General features: G+C 39.9%; 1 protein-coding gene across 7 annotated transcripts in view; it reads left to right on the top strand.

Annotated features, from left to right (window-relative positions):
• The first annotated feature begins 1,423 nt into the window (after window positions 1–1,423).
• Window positions 1,424–24,402, top strand: part of ylpm1 (YLP motif containing 1) — a 36,487-nt gene continuing 13,508 nt past the window's right edge. For 2 of the 7 annotated variants that reach the window (XR_015779169.1, XM_088089533.1), the window contains exons 1-19: window positions 1,424–2,346; window positions 4,637–4,858; window positions 5,401–5,439; window positions 6,150–6,338; window positions 6,584–7,092; window positions 7,308–9,884; window positions 10,039–10,162; window positions 11,232–11,373; window positions 11,467–11,556; window positions 11,642–11,816; window positions 11,919–11,942; window positions 12,040–12,227; window positions 12,585–12,739; window positions 12,834–12,896; window positions 13,083–13,202; window positions 14,122–14,298; window positions 14,385–14,468; window positions 14,571–14,654; window positions 14,742–14,816. Coding sequence is in view for 6 of the 7 variants with exons in the window: in XM_088089533.1 (XP_087945659.1) it covers window positions 1,765–2,346; window positions 4,637–4,858; window positions 5,401–5,439; window positions 6,150–6,338; window positions 6,584–7,092; window positions 7,308–9,884; window positions 10,039–10,162; window positions 11,232–11,373; window positions 11,467–11,556; window positions 11,642–11,816; window positions 11,919–11,942; window positions 12,040–12,227; window positions 12,585–12,739; window positions 12,834–12,896; window positions 13,083–13,202; window positions 14,122–14,298; window positions 14,385–14,468; window positions 14,571–14,654; window positions 14,742–14,816 (5,619 nt within the window). In the remaining variant the exon portion in view is untranslated. Of the gene's footprint in view, window positions 2,347–4,636; window positions 4,859–5,400; window positions 5,440–6,149; window positions 6,339–6,583; window positions 7,093–7,307; window positions 9,885–10,038; window positions 10,163–11,231; window positions 11,374–11,466; window positions 11,557–11,641; window positions 11,817–11,918; window positions 11,943–12,039; window positions 12,228–12,584; window positions 12,740–12,833; window positions 12,897–13,082; window positions 13,203–14,121; window positions 14,299–14,384; window positions 14,469–14,570; window positions 14,655–14,741; window positions 14,817–23,161; window positions 23,214–24,402 lie in introns of all 7 variants that reach the window. The other 5 variants (XM_088089528.1, XM_088089529.1, XM_088089530.1 and 2 more) reach the window with 5 other exon arrangements.

The raw sequence follows: 24,402 nt of genomic DNA on the forward strand, positions 1-24,402 counted from the left end.
CCTCTCTGTTTCTAAACACAGTCTGAACTCACACAGTTGGTCTCTGACAACAAACTGCAGATCGTATGTTACATGCATGCTGTAGGCCTCTCTACGAAGATTTTTCAGGCTATTTTCATTCATTGTTTCATATGCAATCTATTGTAATCAGAGTAGTTACATATATGACTGTTGTTCATTTAAATCATGATTTTACTTCAGTCAGCAGCCTGACATATTTTCACGTACATGAAATATTTTTAGAGCTTAACATTTATTGGAATTAATAATTCTAATTGTTATTATTGTTATCAATAAATTATTTTGTTGTTGTTTCTTATGAGTTGAAGATCATCACAGATCTTTTTTTCCTCACAGTCAAATGTTCTTTGCTTACAGAAATGTTTTTGTAAATGTCTCCCTCTTGTGGCAAAAGCTAGGTCTAGGTCTAGGTGCAGCTGCTTGGTATCATAATCACTATAGCAACTGTGAAGCTTTAATTCACTCCGAACATGTTTTGACCCCCCCAGAAAGGAAAAGTTGTTTTTTTTATTTAAATCCCTTTATTTTGTTATTAATAAAAATTTTATTTTTTTAAAAAAAAAATACATTTTCCATTTTTTTCTGTCCAATGTTCAGTGTAAATAAAGGTTATTATCATAACACATTACATTATTATTATTGGTAAAGTAAATATCTGACCCAAGACCTTTCTTTTGTAGTGCATTATCAGACAATGAATCCACAAAAACTGTATTAACAAGTATGATCAATGTTTTGCAGTATAAAAATATCTAAGCAAAATTATACTGCTGCTACTGGTAGTTTAATTTGGGTCCATTCCATTCTGTGTTTGTTCAATCAAAAAAACTTGTTTCCATTCACTTAAGGCTGATAATAATAATAATACTAATAATAATAATAATAATAATAATAATAATAATAATAATATTTTATTAATATTATTCTAAATACATAAAAAATTATATATACATATACACATTGGGTATCAACCAAAATATCAAACAAAAATGTTTGACGAATTACAAATGCCCAGTGTTTTCTCAGTTTTGCTGTCTTTCATTTCATGTTATGTTTGGATTTCTGGAGCCCATTTACATTTCTGAATGTAATATTTCCCGTGAAAAAAAAGAAAAAAAAATCTAATTTTATTTTATTTTTTCCAACTAGCAAGTCCATTTTTATCATACAAAAATATTATATGTCTTTTTTTCTGTTTCAACCCTTGAACTAGTCAGTGTTTTAAAGAAATGTTCCATTTTCATCAAAAATAATTTAACGCAGAGGCATTCATAAATTACATGACAAATATTTTCGATGTCGTCCACACACAAGACACAAGTTGTATCCATATCGATCCATATGTCTGAAAATCCATAATCACAAAATGTTTGAGCTCTACCGGAAGTTGTCACTTGACGACTTGTGACGCGCTTCCGTCATCAGTGGCTGAGCGAGTGCGTCTCTGTAGCATCAGGCTCACGAAGGTATCACCTTTTCTAAATGTTATTTTCACAAGGCTAGACGTGCACATTTCTTTCTCTAACGGATAACGGGTAGCTGGTACAGGGTTGGCGTTTATACTCGTACTGTAACGCGCTCTGGCTCAGTCGGGAAATGAAAATGTAACGTTGAGTAGGTTAGCGTTAGCTGTTAGCTGTGTTAGCCTCTCCGCCCGGCTGAATGTGAGCACAAAGGCCGCGCGCACACCTTCACTTTTTTCATCAACAGTAGAAATCAGAGACTTGATTCTGCTTTTTAACAATGTATCCCTCCTGGGGAAGTTATGGGGCACCCCAGTCGCAAAACTATGGAGGGAGTGGGCCCCGTAAACCACCTGGTGGTGGCCTTACCGGGACGACACCGGTGTTCGGTGGCTTCGAGGCCTCCTCCTCCTCCTCCTCCTCTTCCTCCGGTGGCTCCATGTTCTCCAGTCTCCAGGAGCAACACCTCCAGCAGATGCAGCAGCTGCAGATGCTGCACCAGAAACAGCTCCAGTCTGTGTTACATCACGGCAGCAATGATAACACGTACGGTGGCGGACACTCAGGTGGATATTCGGGGTCATCGTGGCACTCAGAAGGAGGAGGGGGTACACCTCAGTCGTATTATATGCAAGAGGAGACACCTGCACCACCGAACAGAGGTCCTCCTGCTCCTCTGGCGGGTCAGCCTCAGCCTCCTCCCGTCCCACCGCCACCCAAGCCCAACGACTCTCAGCCGGTTCCTCCTCCTCCAGAGCCCCCTGCAACCAAACCAGCGGAGAACAACAGTGCTCCCAAACCCAAAGAGGCCGTCAAGAAAGAGTCGTCCACGGCAGAGGAGGACAGCTCCTTACCTCTGCAGGTAATGGTCTTTATCTTCTTGTGTTGACATGTTTTTGTGCCAAATCCCAACACATTGATCACAACCGGAAGCGAGAACTTGAATTCAAAGAACACCTCAGCCATTGTTTTTGTTTACTAGAAATTACCCACCTGTACAGGTGTTCATATTATTTTATGTCATTTATTTAGCTTTAACTATCAAGAGTGTTTACACTCTGCTTTGTCTCAGTCCGGTTTTGACGGCAGGGTATGTAAAAGACAGATTATCAGCTTGGCTGATTATTAGGGCTGAAATCTGGCATTTTGCTAATTATCTGTATCAAGGTTTGATGTTGTTTGTATTACACTCAACCAACACCAGGAAAGGCAGTCTGCAATACACGATCCAAGTGTCTGCATTGGAGGAACTTTTACTTTGTAAAACCTTAGGTAGCTATTTTTATTCATTCATTTCCTTACTTAAATGTGCACTGAACTTTGTTAACAAAGTTGCAGTGAACTTGCTGTATATGATGTTGAAAGTTTTGATTAGACATTTGCTGAATGCATTTAAACAGTTTTGTTTTGGAGTTTGTTTTATTCCACCATCAACATTTTGACAGAAATATTTTCATTTTTATGTGCATATTGTTTCCAAATATTGGTTATCGGTCTCATTAAGTACTAATAATTGGTATTGGTATTGACCTTGAAAAACCAATATCGGTCAACCCCTACTATGTAATCCTTGTGCACACAAATGCATAATGCAAGCATCATACTGTCCATATAAAATGTTGCGGCAAAGTGAGGAAAACAAAGTATATTGAAAATCAAATAACTGACAAAGGCAATTAAGGGTATGACTCGAAAGATCAATGTTTTGTTGTGTTCATCTCATGCACACTGAACCAGTACAACTAATATTTTTTGTATTCAGAACCACCATAACTCATGCACTGAGACTCAATCTCATCACTGGCAGTGAGGAGGGAAGTCTTGCTTATGTACACAGAACGTTGATCAGAGTATGGGTATGGGTAAAGCATGAACTGGGTGTACTGTTCAATACATTCAATATAAAATTATTGATGGGATTTCAAACAAGTTTTGATACTTCAGATTAAAGACTACCAGTAGATTATTTCAGAATCAAAGGGCGGATGATAACAAATTACTTAATTAACAATCAATAAAGTACTTGAATGTCTTTGGTTGGATAAAAAATGTGGATATTTTAGATCCCACAACACATTTTAAGAGTTGCTCCTTGATTGACAATCATACAAGAAACAGGATGAGCCAGTCTACATTTTGGGTTGTCATACATACAGCCTATGCACAGCCTGATGTTGCATTATGAATGACAAAATGGCCTGATCATGTCTCTATTACTTGGCAATACACTTTATTTGATTTAAAAATGCTTCACTATTTTTGTGTGGAATTAAAACAAGATTAATTAAAGAACATACAGACAGGGACAAATTCAGTAAAAAACTTGAATAAAACAGTAATGAAAAATATTTAATTCAGATGCTTCCATGCACCAGTTCTTACTGAATGGTTCCGCAATTATTAAGTTAATTTGAACAAAATTCAATAGCCTTTACAGTCAACAGATTTCAGTGCATTTTAACATCTATGGAGAATTTTTAACCAACATGTAAAACGATGCTCCCCACCGGAGCAAATGATCTAAACGTTCATCTTCAAATTGATTAAGTAATGACTTTGATTGTCTCTGATGCTGTAGGTCCTTTTGTTATGTCTGGCTATGTTTACTTTTCTTTCTATCTGCTTCACTCGCTATAGAGAACTTGATCTCAATGAGATTAGCTGATTTAATGGCCACTGTATATTTTAATTAGGTAATATTTTGTGGTGTTAATCCCTCCAGTAGAGTTCCACAGACTTGGCAATGAGCACTGAAGTTGTTCTTAAAGGTCATGGTGGCCTGACACCACGCAAAGGCACATGTTGATTTTTCCTTGTTGATTTTTTTTTACCCATCTGTTAATAAAGAACGAGCTATGCAGAGCATTAGTTTGAGGAAATAATAATTTAATTTAGCAGTATAGCCTGGTATTGTATGCATTTCTAATGTGGTCATTATGAATTTAGAGTAGAGCTCTGTGATGTGCAATGTCAAGCCTGTTAATTTTATAGCTGAGCAATATTTGTGTGTGAAATGAATACTGCCCCTGTTAATTTACTATGTTTTTCAAAAACAAGAAACGCAAGATTGCACAAACATTTGTTGTAAGTTGTAAGTACGAGGTTCCCAGAGTGCCTTGTCTGACGAATATTTCCGTTATTGATTCACACAGGAGCAACAGCAACTTTGGTACAAACAACATCTTAAAAATCTACAGAAGTTAAAGCAAGAGAGAGCCAAACAGAATCAGAAGAGTGGTGATGGTCCTGTGCCGCCACCAGCCAAGGGCCAAGGAACTCATCCTCCTTCATCAGAACAGTCAAAAGGGGCACCTCCTCCACCCCCTCCAAAAGACGAACCGCCAGTACCACCTCCTCCTCCTGAAGATGCAAAGGTGAGCATGACTACAATGTTGTAGAGGTGTGAATGTCAGAATTATCTTAGGTAAAGGTGAACCCCACCAGTTTTACAAAGGTCAATGTGAGTTGTAGAGGACATACAAAATATGTTCTACAAAGCCCTTTGTAGCTTTAGAGGGGGCCCCTCACTTGAGTCATCATGGGTTGGGGCTGAAGATTACAAGTTTGAAAAAAAGTAATCTGGGCGCACAGATTTAGAAAGAAGTGAGTTTATTGGACTTGTCCTCGTTGCTTAATTTAGCTGGTACTAAGATTGTCAACAAAAACTGTTGAAGATGGCAGAAATCTGGAAAAGGCAATAAATAAATAAAATTGCAAAATGTGCAATTCATAAGTTAAACACTGTTATTTATTTCATTATAGAGCTGCGCACAATTCTTTTACTCAACCACAAGTGCTTTTGTAAGTGTTGCATTCAAGAACATGCCAAATCCAGTTTTAAACTAAGAATGGCAGAGAAGATGTAAGATCATCAGTGGATCTAAACATTGTTTTTGCTGTTTGCATGAATTTACAGAGTGACAATGTAGGAAAATCACCTACATTTACGGACACAGTAAGTCCCACTAATCACTCTCCCGTTATCATGTCCACAGATATTTAACCATATTTGATAACGTGGTTATGTGATTACTGTCATGTCATGAATGTGTGAAATTCATGGGACTCAAGCACATTCATTCATCTTTCCCCTTGTAATAGTGATAATTAATCCCCATTGACCTTCCCACCTGTCCAGTTTAAGTAACAGAAGTGATAGTAATGCGCTTGTATCCATACTTTTACCCACCTCTTGTTATATGTGAGCAAACACCAGGTGCTTTATGCATGGTAGCCAAAATCAGACTGTGGAATCTGGATTAGTACCTGGATCGGTGATGCCAGTCCGAAATGACGGAGTTACGTCAGTTTCGGAACTCAGTGCCAATACTGGCTTGGATCAATCCCAGTTCTAGCCAAAAAAGGGGCAGCTGTGGCTCAGGCGGTAGAGCGAGTCAGGGCTGCACACAGGGTTTTTGGCCTGATCATGGTAGCCCCCTGCTATCAGTCTGTGAGTGTGTGCATGAATAGATGAATGAGCGGCAAAAACCTTGTAAAGTGCATTGGATAAATAGGGTTATATGGATTTTGCTGTTTACATTTCGATTGAATCCTGTGTAATATGTTCTAATGTCACCCCCTAAACAACCACCTGTTATGTTAAAAAGATTCCTTGTGAGTTACAAAAATATGCTCTGCTCCAATATTGCTTATTTCTGTTTAAAGCCTGAGGTCCCAAAAGACCCAGAGGAGGCTGCCCGACTCCAACAGCTACAGGCTGCAGCAGCGCAGTGGCAAAAGGTACAACAGCAGAGAGCAGGCTTACAATACCAAGCTCTTATGCAACAGCACGAAAAGCTTCAGCAGGTCCTGGAACAGTACCAACAGCTGATTCAGCAACCTGCAAACCTACAGGTAAGTGAATGGTACTGGTTATATACCCTGCTCCAAAAATTACCTGTTGTTTACAGAAAATGGCAGGTGAAAATCAAGCAACGTATATTTTGAGGAACCAAAAGACTGGAACAACTCTGATCCGTAAACCTAGTAGCATCCTGGAAGCCCATAAGTTTGTAATTTTTACATGTCATGTCTCAGTGACTTCTTTGTTCCACATCTACATGAAAGATACTACATGAACCAAATGTCCTTTGCTACAGGCAATGTCTACTGACATGCAACTGAGGCACTATGAAATGCAACAGCAGCAGTTCACCCCTTTATTCACGGACTGGAATCGCACCTTCGCCCTGTGGCATGAGCAGTTCCAGACCTATCCCCACAAAGACCAACTGCAGGACTATGAGCGCCAGTGGAAGCAGTGGCAGGAGCAGATGAATGCCACCAATGCCCACCTTCAAGAGAGAGTGGCCACTCTCACTGCCATGGCACCATTCCCCACAAACCAGTATAGTAGTGGAATGATGGGACAGTATGGCCAGTACCCAGGACAAGACATGCAGCAGCAGTCAGCAAACCCGGGTATGCAGAATTCCCCAATTGCTGTTGGTCCCAATTCTCAAGGTCCACGGCCCACTGGCTTTGGGCCAGCTTCAGAACCAACTGCTGCTCCCCTTTTGAGAGGACCCGGCCCTGCTGGCATTGGAGTCAGACCCCCAGGTCCCCCAACCATTCAGCCACCAAGCATCAACAATGTCAGAGGTCCACGGTCAGTCTGGATTGTTTGTACTGCTGTGATGCCTTTTTTTGTAATTAAAATTGATAAATTTGAGGAAGGATTTTCAAAAGGAAACATTTTCATAAAATCACTATTTGAATTCATTCAACACCTCATGTTTACTACAAATATGTTTTGTTTTATATTGTTGTGCAATTCCTAAAAGAAAGCTTTACTAATAATATTTTTTCTTACAATTCCTGTAGTCCTGCTGGTCCCAGCGGAAACAACGCTAGATTTGACCAGCCACAGCAGCGCTTTGATGGACCCTCAAGGTTTAACCAACCACAGCAGCGTTTTGATGGCCCCTCTCGATTTGACCAGCCAAGGCAACGGTTTGATGGTCCTCCCAGATTTGACCAACCACGGCAGCGCTTTGATGGTCCCCCCAGATTTGATCAACCTCGATTTGGGGGGCAGCCCAGGTTTGAACAGACCCCAAGAGTCACTGCCCCCCAACCTCTTCTTGAACGCCCACCTGTGCCCCAGCAAAAACAACAGCAAGCTCCCCAACCTAAGCCACAACCAGCTCCTAAACAACCAGCCAGTATGGATTCAAAGACTCCTGGAAAGTTAGCCGGGCAGCCACAGTCTGTAAATGAAAAAAGTGAATCAGAACCACGCAATAAGGCCAATGCTGATGACATGACAGATGACAACTTGCTTGGAGCTGAGGGCTTTTTTGTCCCAGATGACCCCATTCCTCAGACATCACAAACAAGCACAAAGTCTGAAGAATCAGATAGCAAGAATGCTTCTAAAGGTAGTGAAAAGCCAAAACCTGCAAATGGCAAGCCTTCCGTAACTGCTTCCTCTACTGTGGTATCAAAAAATAGTGCTCCACAAACTCCCATCAAACCAGATGGACCATTGACAAACAACAAACCCCCAGTTCTTCCAAAGCCGACTGGAATCCAACAGGAACCACAAGAGTCAGACCGTTTACAGTCAAGACTAGATCCTCCAAGGCTTCCCCCAGGGAGGGGGCGAGGCCAGCCCCCAGTACCTGTCCAAATGCTTGGACGAGGGCGTGGGCAGAGGGGCTGTGAAGATTTCAGGGGACCAAAAACCATGCCCCATGGGGAGGATATGGGAGAAATGTCTTACGACTACATGCCGTCTGAAGAGAACATGGAGATGCCAGAAGAGCAGGAAGAGTATCACTGGCAAGATCCTTCATACGAGGAGTGTGGTGGTGAGGAATCGGAGTTGCCATCCGAAGACATATGGATGCCAGACGGACATCACTATTCAGCAGAGGAAGAGTATTATGAAGAGCCAATGGGAGGACCCCCTATGAGAGGAGGGCCACATATGATGAGAGGAGGGCACTTTATGGGAAGAGGAGGACCACCTATGGGTAGAGGTGGTCCTCCTATGGGAAGAGGTTTACCTATGGGTAGAGGCGGACCCCCTATGGGGAGAGGAGGGCCACCTATGGTTAGAGGCGGACCACCTATGGGTAGAGGGGGTCCACCTATGGGTAGAGGAGGACCTCCCATGGGTAGAGGGGGACCTCCCATGGGAAGAGGGGGACCTCCCATGGGAAGAGGGGGACCCCCTATGGGTAGGGGAGGACCCCCAATGGGAAGAGGAGGCCCCCCTATGGGTAGAGGAGGGCCACCTATGGGTAGAGGTGGACATCCCATGGGTAGAGGAGAGCCAATGGACAGACACTGGGAAGAAGAGTCAGAGGAGTACTCAGAAGAAGGGGATCCTTACTGGGCAGAAAGGAGACCTCCAATGAGAGGCATGAGACCCCCATTTCCACCTGGTCGGGGTCGTCCTCCTCCTGGTCATCCTGGTTTCATGCACCCAGGACGAGGACGCCCCCCTCACCCAGCACATGGGCCGATGGATCACGAGTCATTAGGTCATGGAATGGACATGGATGATAGCGAAATGGATCCAGAAGGGTACCATGGACATGACCCTCATGGCCATCCGATGCATCCTGATGCAGGAAGAGGCAGGCGTCGTGTACCCCCACCGTCTCACGAAATGATGGATGCCATGGAGGAGTACGATGAGGGTATGGAGAGAGAATCAGAGTGGCAACCGCCACATGGCAGAGGCCGTCCTTTGCCTCCACATGAGATGATGGATGCGGGAGGAATGAGGCGGAGACCTATGGGTCGAGGGATGGCAAGAGGCATGTGGCGGCCAGGTCCAACACATGAGGAATATGAAGAAAGACATAACGAGGGTTTTGTAGAGGATTATGGTCATGGCGAAGAAGGGTATCGCTGGCGGCCACCAAGGGACTATCCTCCTGATGACTATCGACATGAGGCAAAGTACTATGAGTCAGAATGGGACAGTGAGCGTCCTCCTCCTGAGAGGGACTATCCTCCCCGTATGCCGCCACCTGAGCCCTACAGAGATGGCCATTGGCCAGAGGAAAGAGAAAGAGGTCGCCCATATCCTTATGATGAGCATGACAGGGGAAGAGGAGAACTTAGAATTCGTGAGTATAGAGATGAGACACCGTACCGGCAGGAAGAACCACCATACCCACCACCAGCACCAACGTCAGAATGGGATAGGCCAGAGAGAGGGTATCCTGCTGACTATGAGGATCACAGAGCTCGATATGAAGAGCGCAAAGATGAGCCTCCTTTGGATATACGTTCATCTCTACCAACTGCTGCACCTGTCACGAGTGCACCAGGGAGCACAGTTGATCCGACATTGCAAGGAACAAGTGGAGCAAATGTACTTGCTCTCTCCCAGCGTCAGCACGAGATCATCTTGAAAGCTGCTCAAGAGCTTAAACTTATAAGGTAACTTCTAGACTTTCATCATTAATACATAAATCATAAGCTAGGTTTTCACAAAGTACATTCTGCTAGTATATTACATACTTTACATTATGGTCTAATGAACTTGGGGAACTTAAACTTAGCTTAAACTTAACTTTCATTCTTTTGTCTAAAGGGAAATGCAGGAGGGGAAGACAGCTGGCACTGAACCTCAGCCTGCACCACCTGACATCCTGTCTGAGCTTCCTGCTGGGCTTCTTGGTCTGGAGATCCCACAAGACATCAGGAATGTCCTGAAGGTAATTTATTTTCACTAACTCCTAACTATTTTAGCCCAATTTGTGGGAGCACATTGCTTTAACAATGGCATCATCAGTGGTTATGCGTGTCAGTTCAAAACATGTTGTCAACATGGCCACTAGAGGATAGTTGGCAGACTTTTTTTTAGCATTTATGTTCCAAACAATTATACAAATTCCTTTTCTCAGTTATATTTTTCTAGATTTTTTAAATTATTGTTATTTATATAATTATATTAAAATCACTAAATCCCAATACACAATATGTATCTCAATTTTGAAATCTCCTGTAAACTACTGAAGTACTGAATAAACTGGTGCCAAACTTCAGTGAAATAAAGTTCTGTTATAATTAAGTTAAATTACTTTTATAAAATTAAATAAATATCTGTTATAATAAAGTAAGGTAAATTATCCCCCTGTTATAATTATGTTTAATAAAGTACTTTTGTAAAGTTAAGGAATGCAGTTATACTCTACTCTTTAGCTTTAAAACGCAGCCACGTAAAGCATCTTAAAGACAGTAATGTTGGCGTTTAAAAAAAATAGCTATTAACACGTTAATGCTCACAGACCTAGATGAAATGAACCAAAGTGGAACCACTGGTGCTTTTATTCTGAAACACCTGACTCGTCTTGGGTTAACTTGAAGCTTCCAGTAAACAGTTAGCTGTTAACTGTTAGTAGAAAGTTAAACCTCTCTTGTTAACGTGAGGATTTATTCAGTGTGAGCTTGAATACTAAGAGGCCTCCAGTTCGTATATCAGTATTTGCAAGACCCTCTGGTGCTCCATGGTGGCAAAAAAAAAAAGTCAAAAAATGTGGCAAAATGATTGCGGTATTGAGCCCTGTAAGTAGAAAAACACACACCTCGCCGGCTCACACGCTATCGCCCATGAGTGCGTGGCCAGATGGGCAGGGGGAGTGCATGCGATGTATGATGTTTGTGCTGGTGGCCTGATGTTTATTACATATAGTCACGATACATTGCATATAATTAGTATATTGCTTGTCGGTCTTATTACATTGCATTTATTAATTTTTGATCGGTATCATATTAAATCTTTAGGGCATGTCTGCAGCGGCAAAGACAGCTGTAACCGATCCAGTGTCTTGGGATACTGCGCCTCCTGCCACAGATTACCAGTCATCTCTCTCTGCATCAACAACTTCATTTATTCCAAAGACAGTGGATTATGGGCATGGGCATGGTATGAGCAGCAAAGATGAACATATTTGACCATTTTAACAGATGAGAAACAGTTTAAGGATGATATTGGTGACATTAACGCTCAATGTTTCAGAGCCTGGAACCACCGTTGAGCGGATCTCTTATGGTGAGAGAATAGTGTTGAGACCTGACCCAGTGCCATCAGACAGGGGCTATGAAAAAGGTGAGTTTCTCTCCTATAAAGATTTTCTTTTTCTACACAGTTTGCAATTTTCTAACTGTTGTTCATTGATTAATTTTTGTCCTAGAACCTCTTGGTCACAGAGATCCTTATAGCCGAGACCCATATTACGATAGACGATCAGACCCATACATGGAACGACGGGATTACAGCAGAGAGAGGGAACCGTACAGAGAAAAGCCTGAATATGAAAGAGAGAGATATGAGAGGGAGCGCTATCCCCCACGAGAGAGAGATGACAGGTAACATGTTTCCCCTGCGGCCTTTTCCCAAACTGTGGGGAAGTGCGTTGCTTCCATACATATGTAATATTCTTTTTTTTATTTGTCTGTTTTTGATCCAAGCACACAGTCCATGATTGAAGAAAGGTACTATATCACATTGTGTCTCTACATTGTGATTAGTCGTCAGTGTGTGCCAGTTTGAAGCAGGAAATTCTGTTGACGAAACTTCTCCTCTGTGTAGATCTCCACTGGCACCTCATTCACGGTCAGGATACAGGGAGAGAGAGCGGGATCTTCGAGAGAGGGACCGAAGTGACAGTCGGGACCGAGACGATTATGGAAGGCCTGGCTACGAGCGACATCCATACGAGCGCACCTCCCTTGACCGCAGTCTGCCTGAGCGTTACGGCCACGGCTCCTCACCTTACGGTATTTTTGTTTTCTGCGACGTCTGCTCACAAACTACAGCTGTGTTTGATAGTAATTCATTTTACTCTTAATCCCAGTTCAAACCACAGGTTTGTGACGAGATGAAACTGGTTTAAAACACTGGGGAGAAAAGCTATAGAAATCAAAACTGAAGCACATATAGTTGTTGAAATGGAGACACCATCTCAGAACGCTCCAGATCATCTCAAGTAGTCGCAAGTTTCAGCTAACGTCTCGCAAAACGTTAGTCTGTACTGAGCTTAAATCCCTTTTTATTTCTTAATTACTGAAAGTAGATCTAGAATGGGCAAAAATGCCATTTAGAAAAATACTTGAACTGCAATGAATATTTTACAGTAGACAGAAGAAGTTATCCAGACGACCGAGGGCCTCCCACTGCACCACCCCTCCCACCTCCACCACAGCCTCCCCCACGAGTCGAGAAGAAGCCAGAAATAAAAAATATTGACGATATCCTCAAACCACCTGGCAGATCATCTCGACCTGAAAGGGTACTAATTACCACTGCGATGCTTCCTGATGTTACAATATCACATAATAAGTCCTTAAATAATGAGTACTCATTTCAGTGACATATTTTAACAGATTGTCATCATCATGAGGGGGCTTCCAGGAAGTGGAAAAAGCCATGTTGCAAAGCTCATACGGGTGAGTGGAGTCATATCAGCAAATCATAGTGCGATGTAATGTAACTGAACTTTAAAAAAATACAGAGCAGCAATACTCACAGAGCCAGGTCTTTACTTTCTTTTTTTTTAATATAAATATTATTGTCTCATTAAGAAAGCAAGCAGAAACATGAGAACTTTGCTTTTCAATCTTGTTGGTGTTCAGGATAAGGAAGTTGATTGTGGCGGCGCACCTCCAAGAGTTCTTGTTTTGGATGACTATTTCATGACGGAGGTTGAGAAAACTGAGAAAGATCCGGACACGGGGAGAAGAGTCAAAACCAAGGTGGGTGCAACAATAAAAGTGTGCAGCTGGAAATCAAATTCACCATCAGTGAGCAGTATCAACTAGGGCTGGACAGATAATCAAATATTAATCACAATCATGATTTTGACTTAGCACAGGTAAATGAACATGATTGTTTGCTATATTGACACTTAAAATGCGTGCTCTGCCCTAGGGCTGACCCGTGAAAGTTTGAAATTTAAATAATCCATTAAAGACTCCTCAGTCGACTGAGATTGCTTAAAGTTGAGCAGTTATGGGTTTTTTGTTGTTCTGTCTTTTTTTTTTTTGCTAGTCAGTGTGCTGTGCAGTGTTACGCAGTGTTCTGCATTGAAGTGGTGAATTTACAGCTCACAGGAACATAGTGCAGTGCAGTCTCTGGCATTTGTTTAATATCTAGTGTTTGTAAAAAATGCCAAACATTTCTGTTCCATCATTAGCACTGTTGTTTACAATAAAAATAAAAATTAACAGCCAAATCTAATTGGCTAACTGGCATTATTTTTACAACCTGACACCGCTCAGAGAAAACTCCACTGCATACCAAAGCAAGTGCTTCCTAAACTAAAAGCCTGCTTCCACTTATAAAGAGCTGTTGTACATGATAATTGAGTCTGCGCTGCCAATAAATGAGAATAAGGACATCTTATTTTGATGCAAAGATTTGCAGGAATGTAGCACAACATGGAGGTGAAAGCAGTGTTCTGTTAATTTAAATATGAAAGTGCAAAAAAAAAACGGTACTCCTACTTTGTTCCTAAATTCAGTAAATAGTCATGATTAGTAAATGTTGATCAGAATAAGTGCGATTATCATTTTGGCAATAATCGTGTAGCCATAATATCATCTGGCAGATGTATAACAATTGTTACTGTGAACACTGTAAACAATGTAATGCAAAAGCAAATGTGTCTTGCAGGTTCTTGAGTACGAGTATGAGCCAGAGATGGAGGATACCTACCGTAACAGCATGCTGAAAACATTCAAGAAAACTCTGGATGACGGCTTTTTCCCCTTTATCATTTTGGACACTATAAACGACAGGGTTAAACATTTTGATCAGTTCTGGAGCGCAGCGAAAACAAAAGGTTTTGAGGTGAGTTTTTCTCATGAATGAGTTAAAAAAAGACTGTTATTCCTGTCTGCCCTGTGCTAAAGAGGTTTTGTTTTTCTGATTTCAAGGTGTATCTTGCTGAGATCACTGCAGACACTCAGACTTGTGCGAAGAGAAACGTCCATGGGCGCACACTAAAGGATATAATGAGGGTCTGTAATATCAAACAAGTGTCTCAGATACGTTTATGATACGAGTAGTGTCTGCTGAAGCTCCTATAGAGCACATATCTTAATGGAGCTCTCTCTACACAGATGTCCAACAACTGGGAGCCTTCGCCACGTCACATGGTGCGCTTGGATGTCCGCTCCCTGCTTCAGGATGCTGCTATAGAGGAGGTGAGTTCTTCTGTCGGTTCTCATAATTGTGGTTAAAGCCCTTTCTCCAATAAACTGAGATAAACTAACGTGTACTTCTGTTATTAGGTTGAAATGGAAGACTTCAATCCTGATGACGAGCCCCAGGAGCCGAAGAGAGAGGAGGAAGAAGAGGGTGATCTGGTAGGACACGAAAAGCTTAAATTTTTAGCCACTTAGTTTTCAGAATCATTTCCACTTATTTGTATTCCCATCTATCACATAACATCCAGTAATTTAATTTATTATGCAGAAAATATCGTTTACAAGAATGAGCAGAACAGAACAGTGAAACTGAATCAGTCCTAAAATGATAGATTCAATAATCAGTTCCAATAAAGGAGCAGTTGCAAGGCTTCCTGTTTTCCTTTATTTACTTATTCTTGAGGATTTACCTAGATTTCATGATGAGTTAAATTTGAAGTAGTTGTCATCTTCACACCAAGAGTGAAAAATCACTTTTAAGTTCAAAAGGTAAAAAAAAAAAAAAAAAAAAAAAGATCAAAAGAAAGAGACTGAATATCAACCACAATAATAAAAATAAGGGGGGGGACCTGTCTAATCTGTTTTTAAGTGGAAAAGGTTCTTATGAGTAATCAGTGTGTCATTAATTTTTATTATGAAATCACCAAAAGGTTCAAAATGCTGACATTTTAAACGGAATAAATGAATGACATTAATTTGTCTGCCGAATGAAATTTACAAAAATGAGCTAAACATTTCATCTGACATGAATTTAAATGCTGACAGCAGCAAACAGTGTTTTTGGGCTCCAGTTATAATACAGTTGACAAAGCTAATAATATAATTATTTATCCAGTTCTAAAGATGTTTTACAACTGTTCTGGTAAAATTTTAACAAACTTTGAGGAAAAAAAGGTAAAAAATGATTTACCTGCACTGGTGTTGATAAAATCATAGAGATGGACTTTCTAATGTCAGTAAAAAGTAAAAAAAAACAAAAAAAAAAAAACTGAGTTGTGTCGACATTTTGATGAAATCATAAAAGCTGTGGCACTAAGAATTTAGTAACAGATGTTTGAAGTTTCAAAATTTCATGTTTCGCTTTGGTACTTCACACGGGGGCATTGTCCCCACACACAGTTTACAAAGCTCAGGACCAAGCTGGACTGAGGAATAATTTCCATGAAATTGTGATCACAAAAAGTCATTTTTATAAGAACAAAAAAGAAAAAAATAGCAGAAATTTTAAAAAAGTTTACAGTGGGCTCCATTTGTACAACTGCATAATATTCACACAAAAAAATCATTTTTACATTAAAGCACTTATGATAGATATTTCATAATAATGTATGAAATGACAATGAAAAACCATGTGAATGAGTCGCTGGCAGTGATCAACAGAATCTGTAGCTCCCATCGGCTTCACAGAGCTTAACATTGAGTTTCAGCTCATTGTTAAGATGTCAAGCCCACAACTTTCCTGTCTTAGTTCTCTCACCTCTCTCACAGCAGTCTGTACACCTACAACAGCTGGTGACCTTCTGGTAAACTGAGCAGCTCAAGAGCCAAATATTTATTTCAGGTGTTGGTAGAGTCAGAGAAGAAGAAAAGATAGGACGGGCGAGATTTTAGAGTTTGATCAGTTTACTGTTTTGCCTGTCGGGTTTTCTGTTCTAGTAGCTCAAAGTAGTTTGTTTTTATGCAAATTGCCTGAACCAGCATTTGTCATTATGACATACTCTGGAAACTTAGAAAGTAGCCTACATCAGCACCCTGGCTTCATTATGTTTGCTTTATAACAGACTAATGAGCTTTTAGTGTCTGACAGGTCGTGAGGTGAGCACGGCAACATAAAGGAGATGAAAAAGATTTGTTAATTTATGTTGGGGGGGGGTTGCTGAGACGACACATGGCAGACTTATTATCACCACCAGGTGGACTGTAGTCCCTTCGCTCTCATTCATGTGTTCTCTCAGCCTCATCATGTTTCACTCGGGAGCAGCTACTTCATTTTGGCACATCTGTCTGATGTTAATATCGAAACATGAACATTTTTACACCAGCCGAACCCAAAAGGATTCATCCTGTCAATGGATGATCATTTTAACATCTGTCATATCATAATATGATACAGCACTAGCGCAGTATCCACCGGCACATTAAAATGCTCCACTAACATGCGAGATTGCTTTGTTAGACCAGCTCTGCACAGACTGTGCAGGTTCTGTCTGTCATGTTTATAGCATATCTTGATATTTATAAAAGACTTTGATACAATTTTGTTTACAAAAACTAAAGTCACTGTGATTTTTTACATTTTTTTTTAAAAATGTGTAGTACCCCTCGGTTTTAGCATTAAGTGCACTCATGCAGTTTTAAATTTTTGATGTTTCAGAGACATAGTCAGTTGTTGACTATTCTTTGAAGTATCCAAAAAAGTGATGGAAGTGGTTCAAGATGTGTGCAGTAAACTCTGTATTACCTTAGACTAAATAGTAAAGCTGCTTTGATCATCATTACAATCAGCCAGTTAAGACCTGCAGTTCCACACAGCGCACGCATGTTGTCTCCCAACATGGAATTAGTTTCTTGTATCTAGATACTTTTAAGAAATAATGGTAATTACACTGATACCTCCAAAGCCCTTATGAGGGTTTCTAGCACCTCCAGTGTTTGAACTCCCAAAATGAACACAACAGTGCACAGTGGAGGCAACGCAAAATGCAGCGATCTTGTTATAAGTTACACAAGTTTTTAAAACCAATTACATGATATATCTTACTTGGTGATAATGGCTTGTTTTAAATTGTATAAAAACTTAAAATTTTCTTTTTTGTTGTACATCGTTCCTGAAATCAAGAAACATTACCACAGTTACAGACATCATACCTATAACAAAGTCCACAAATTTCACAGTAAGTGTCTTTGTACTGAAGCTTACATCAAGCTTTCCTAAACCTGGTTTTCTGGTCCCTCAGTGGACACAATTATACAAATGTGTAAATACAATTTCAATGTTTCATGTTTGTAAAAAGCTTACATTTATATTGATGCTTTAGATGAGCAAAATCGAGTCATCAAAGAATGGCTCATTTGACTCAAAATAGGAAAATCAATGTTTCCAGTAAAAGCTTTGCTTACATCTTCACAACTATGTGCAGAGGCAAGAAACACTTTATCTAACGGCCACCTGTGCCCATAAGGGCGGGGGGGTCGTTAATGTAGTGCATCATGTCCCTGGGATATACTTCTGTATGGGAAGTACTTCATACAAGCCACTATATGATGGTTTAAAGTACATTTAATAAAGCTTAATATAATACTTCAGCATGTGCAGTATGTAACCAATGGAAACATGTTTAATCATGAATTAGATGAATATTATGTTGTTGTTTTTTTAAAACCAAGAATTTAAAATGTTTGTCTGTGGTGCTGACACTCTGCTTTAGCATCATCAGTCCACTGTTAATAATCAGTATATTTTCACAATTTGAATTTACCACACCCGGCATCACAGTTGGATGTGGTCAGTTTGTTGCAGTCGCGGCCACATCCAGCGATGATGTGGCGTGGCTCAGGAGCGTGCTGTGCAGTGCTTTACTGCTCAGTGTGTGGACAGAGCATGTAGCCGCTGCTACTTGGCAGTACAAGCTAAATATCCAGTATGTTTGTAGTGTTTTTTAAAGGTTCCGTATGCAGCATGCAGAGCATCAAATTAGCAGCAAATCACTATTTAATATGTAAAGTTATAGTGAAGTTATGATGTCCTGAGCAGAGAATGAAGTCACGCGATCTCTGTGTGTGTTTTAAACAGACCCTCTCTGTTTATTAAGTGAGATGCTCTGGCCGTGCATGCACTTGAGTGCATGCAAGTCCCTGTGTGAATGTCCCACTTGCTAATTACGCCACTATGCACTGCAGTCATACGTCAATTACTGCTGATAGCACAGTCCTTGCCTTCAGTGAAGTCACGGGGTTGTCACAGAAACGTAATGCTCACCCTCCAGTTCTCGAGAGCCATGTGCAACAATCATGGTTTAGGCGTTATATATAATAGATATGCTCTGAATGCTGTTTACAGCTACTTATATTTGATTATTTCATTGAAAGTCTTTAAAGAGGCAGTTTGTCTTCTGTGTGTGTAAAAAGATGTAACGGTTTGAAATTTTCATATCACAATTATTGTGACCAAAATGATCACAGTTATCAATATTATCTTTATACTGTTATGTGCTGGAAAATGTTGAAAAAGTACTGATACACACTCTGAAATCATTTCACCTAATTTTGTATTAAACACAAACATAATCATCATCACAAGCATCAAGTATCAGCACTTTGCACTTTTTTGCATAAAAAATAAAATAATAATAGTTATGTAAAAAAACGGCAACATGAAAACCACGTTAAATGTACATGAGAGGAAACTGCACTTTGTGCACATTACAGGTAAAGGAAAACTGCAAACACAAGGACATTTCTTCACACATGCTCAAGTAGTCTTTTTTTAAAATTTTGCAGCGCTGGTCTTGCTCGGCCAGAGGACGTCATAAAAGCATTGAAAAGGTCTAAATGAGCACAATATCACCCAAGCGAATGTGCTTACAATATAAGCACAAAACCCATATAAACAAAGCAATGTGCATGTAAGAACATTACTCTCACTAGTGCTGCCCTCTGCCATGCTTTCAGATTCATGTTGGCATGTTTCAAAAGAAGAAGGGACGGGCTGAATGTTCAACGTTGCTGCATCTGTAGTAGATTGTTGCTTGTAACTTTGGTTGAAGCATTACAGTCGGACAATATTTACTGTAATATAACAATATTTCACAGCGGAGTAAACAAATACGTTGTCATGACAATTAAAATTTGAATGGTTGACTAATCATCTGGGAATTTTACTGTGATTATCATTATAACCGGTAACCGTTACATCTCTACGTTTGTAATATATTTATGAGTAATCCAAACAGACTTTTAGTCTGTTGTCTTGTAAAGCAACTGGATTCCTTTTGTCCTCAGCTTTATATCATAAAGCTTTGGTTTGTGTTGAAATCTGCAATTCTGTGCATCTAATCTTAAATTAATCCTGAGCAGATGCTGCTGGAAGATGAATTTCCAGCAGCGCATCTTTATTATTCTTGTTTTGTTTTTATTTGTTCTTCCACATGTGCATACTCAACAACTCAACGGATCAGAACTGTTATATTCAGCTTAAATACTACAGAAAAAAACACTTACAAAAGGAGCCTTAAATATACTGAACAAAAATATCAACTTCTTTAAAGATCCCTTACATCCAACGTCCACCAACGTGGGAGTTTTCACTTCCTGTGCCTGATTAGACCTCCTGTCAGGTTTGAGTGGGTGTCTGTGAGTTTTCTCTCTGTGACGCCGAACGTCTCAGCAAACTGCCGCCCATCTTAAACCTAAGCAGAGGTCGAATCAGAAAAGAATAAACTCATGCCTCAAACTTTTTGCACAAAAATGCAAGGGGGTTAAAAAAAAAGTAAATTAAAGTAAAAAATAAAGAAAAACAAATAATAAAAATACTGCAAAAACAGCAAAAATGTCAGAAATACAAACAAACAAGCAAAATGAATGCATACTTATATTTTAGAATACGTCTCGTGGAATTAAATAATACTGCAGTGTAAATATTTTCAGATTAAGTGTTCCTTTTATTAGAGAGACAGGTAGATTAATGTTGTTGTAATAAGAAATAGAAAGTTATAAAAAAGACAAGACTCCTCCACATACTCTTAACAAAGAAAAACATCAAGAGTGAAAAAAGCAAACAAAAAAAGGAACAAAAATGTCAATAAAACAATCAACAAAGGGACATAAACTGACCTAAATATGTAGTTTCTCGACCAATGACACCAGCAAACATGATCATAACATAAATCATAACATTTTGACAGAGATGGGCAACAGATACAACTGTTACCAGTTTTATATATTTATTTCATGACTCGTCGCAGAGGCTCTTACTGCTCAGGGCAGTGGTTTTTAGCAGGGCTCTAAAGTTAATTTTGAATTTTAATTAAGTGTTTGCATAAGAGCTGAAATTTCTAACTTCAGTACAATACCTTGAAAAATATTGACATTCAATACCATTTTCCATACCACTGGTAAAAATGTAAGTTGAAGATATAAAATGTACAACAGTCTGTTAAAAGATTTGTAAAACAAGGCTGTAACATGACAGTGATGACTGTTGGAAACATTAACGATAAGAGAGAACAACAAAATGCAGCTTGTTCTGGTGTACTGACGCTGCAGGAAATGAGTACTGAAATTGTTTCAGATATTGATAATTAATATATATTGATAAACTGATACATTTCACAACACTACTTGACATGCTGGTCATGATTTTGACTCTTGTGTTATTTTGCTCTCAAAACTGAAGCATGTAGTTATCCAAGATAACTTCCTTCAAGATTAGCAAACTACCCTGCAGGGTTTATTGCACTTAATATCTAATGAGTGCCCAAGAAAGAATTTGGTGCAGTTGATATCTTACCTCTGTTATTTTCCATCCAGCTGTTTCCTTACTGAGGAACTGGCTATTGCTGATAGCAAACCATCAGCAGTTTGCTGTTAGCTAGCCAACCAAATAGCATCATATTACAAATTACATCAGTGTCATTTGACGGCTGAGTATTGGTTAGGGATGCTGTTGGAGAAGCACACAGTGTGCTTTTGACTAGGAACATTTTCATGTTCAGTTATCGACACTGACATTAGTTTTAAAGTGTAGCAGGACGGCAGAAAGGGACACAGGGGCATTGTTCTCTGTAATTTCAAATGTGCTGATCACACTATCATATGTTCACACATGCAAACTACACAACAGAAGATTGAAATGCTTGTCAGTCCCTCCAGGACGTCACGGCCTGTTTTTGTGACTGTTGCAAAATTTGAAGGCATTTTTTTTTTATCAAGTATTTTTAAAAGTTATGATGCATTTTTAGAGAAAATATTGATGTAAAGTAAAACAGATATTTTTTTTTTTAAATCCTTGCCGGTCCAAAGTTTTCTTTGTTAAATACGTCAGAGCCAATCAAGAAGTTTTAGAAGGCAACAGCAGGATCCATGAGGATGAAACAGGCCTATCTGATCGTAAACACAGTGATGATAGGTGGAATAGGCTACATTGCAGATGAGGAAGACGTATCAGTGAATTTTCATGGTGCATTTGAAATGATAATTGTCCTCACCATGAAAGATGCTGAAATTCACCTGCCCTGGGCTCAGCTCGGGATTAGCTATGGGAGCGCTCCACGTGTTTGCGTTACGGTACTGCTCAGTAAACCTGTTACTAAATGTTATAAGTGTGTGAGACTCTGCAGCAGGCGCTACAATAATCTCATGATAAACGCACAGAGAGGCAAGATGCTGAGCATATCAATGCGCTGCAGGCAGCTCTACTGAAAAGAGCTTTTACCCGTTTAAATAGTCAAATTTGCGGTAATGTTGGTGATTGGACAAAATAGTAAGGTCATGCAGAATCCATCGGGATTAGATGAATTTGCATGAATTGTTGTGATCACAGCGTTACGAAGATCCTGGAGGGACTGGCATGTTGGAGCAGACGTTGTGTTCTCCAAGAAGAGCACAGCTGTTTTCCTTTCTTACGCCTGGAACACACTGCATTCATGAGCAGCACGTGATGGCAACCTCACCGAACTGCAGCGTGCTGCACGCTCGCGGCGTTCACACTGGCTGCGTTGTTGCTGTGACACTTCTGCGAGGCTTTCAGCTGCTATGAGTTCAGTATTTCCACAATTATCAGCACATATTTCTACTCTCTAATGAAGTTGTGCGAGCTCCTGTGTTGTCAACAACAAGGTCTTGCAAATGTTGCCCAATAAAATGCCTTGTGTCAACAACTGATGGGTTTCTGTCAACAGAGGCGTTGTCAGAGGGCTTTTATTTTTAAAAGGGAAGGAAAAATTGCGTAAAGCAGACAGTTGTATTTCCTTATGTCTGTGACAGATAAAGACATTAAAACTGTAATTAAAGGCGGTGCTATCAAAACGCCATTTTCACCGTCTATTTCTGCTGACAGCCGAGAAGACAAGCGCAAAAAAATCAGTAAGCCACTGTTCTCTAGATGTACCACGGCGGAAAAGCAGCTGAGATGTGCCTGACCAGCAGTTTGGCCGTTCTGACCTGTTAACATGGATGCCAAAATAAACCCAACAGGTTTCGCGTCGCTCACTCGCTGCTCTCATAAGCAGTGTGCTCCAGGCCTCCTGTTCCTTCTACATGTAGCCCAGAACGAACAAGATCATTTTTTTCTGAACAATTTAGTTTCTCCCAACTTGCAAGGTCAAAATATTTGCATGCCACTGTCCCATTATGTCTTGCTAACTCGACACGTCCTCATCCTTCAGTTGTCTTTGTTGTCTTTTGATAAACCAGTCTGCTCTCTTTCAGCCACCCCTGCTGTGTCTCTCCCTCTCCCTGTGTCATCCAAATGTTTAACCATTGCAGTGTTTCTTTATATAATATAGGGCTACATCCCAAAAAGCAAATGGGAGATGGACACATCCGAGGCAAAACTTGGTAGGTATTCCTTTTTATTGTTTGTTATTTTATGACTGACTACCCAATCTTTTACCTTTGTAAGGCTGACGATGTTTGTTTGATTCATGATGTTAATGGTACTTTAAAGTTGTGTTTGTGCGTTTATCTCCGTATCTCTACACACAGCATGACAAGCTAAATCACTCATGTTGTGATTTACAGATGCTGTCTTTCATATTTATTTGAAGAAAAATGAGAAAAAAAGATGAGGCTCTGCACACTAGGTCAAAAGTGTGCCTGCTTTTCCATATAGTTATTTGTGAACTCAGTATCCATGTAACTGTTGGGTGTGGTTATCACTGGTTTCATATCGATACAATATATTGATTCTTTGGACAACGATACAATATTTGCTAATCGATCTTATCATGAAAACTATCACTGAACAAACATTAAGGTGATGAGAACTTCCTTCAGTGACAGAAATCATCTTTGGGAAAAGTGTGCTTGTTTTTCGTTTGGCCTGTGTCCCATTCACTAACATGAAGGGGCAGACTTTATGATCTATACTGCAGATGGACACTAGGGGGCATTCAAGATTGAAAAGATATACTTTGGGGGAACTGTCATGTTGTCCGTCTTTGTATACAGTCCATGGTCAGGACATAGTGAAAGTTTCATAAAATATCACAAAAATATATTTACATAATCAGTTAGAGAAAAAGCTGCCCCTTTCTTTTTACTTTTGAACAAAAATAAATATAAACCAACACATAAGCACTTGGAAATAACCATATTACTAACATACATAAAACATGGCTTGACAACAAGAACATTTAACAATGTATTGAATCAATTTCAATAATTGTCAAGCTGTTTTTTCGCTAGTCACTGTCATTAGCTTAAGCCTATTTACATTTCATAAATTAGCTTAGCGGCTACGGACGCATCCTCGGCTCATTGCTTAACACATTACGTGTATTATTTATACTTTTTCGTACTCACTGTTGGTTTAAGTCACTGCATCTTTTGACAGAACCGCATGTTTCAGCGAATGTTGCCGTAATGAAAGCAACAGTTTTGCAATCTAGAGTGGGAAGTATGGGCAGGTTTGTTGTGTTTCCTGAGTGTTTTATCTCAGTGGCATTTTTCACACATTTTCTCCGAAATTAAAAATATTTCCACACTACTGATTTATTCCCGAGAGGGGAGTATATATCATCTTGTT

This window comes from Plectropomus leopardus, chromosome 16 (genome assembly GCF_026936395.1).
Source record: "Plectropomus leopardus strain MGB_pleo_1.0 chromosome 16, ASM2693639v1, whole genome shotgun sequence".
NCBI classification, from domain to species: Eukaryota; Metazoa; Chordata; class Actinopteri; order Perciformes; family Serranidae; genus Plectropomus; species Plectropomus leopardus.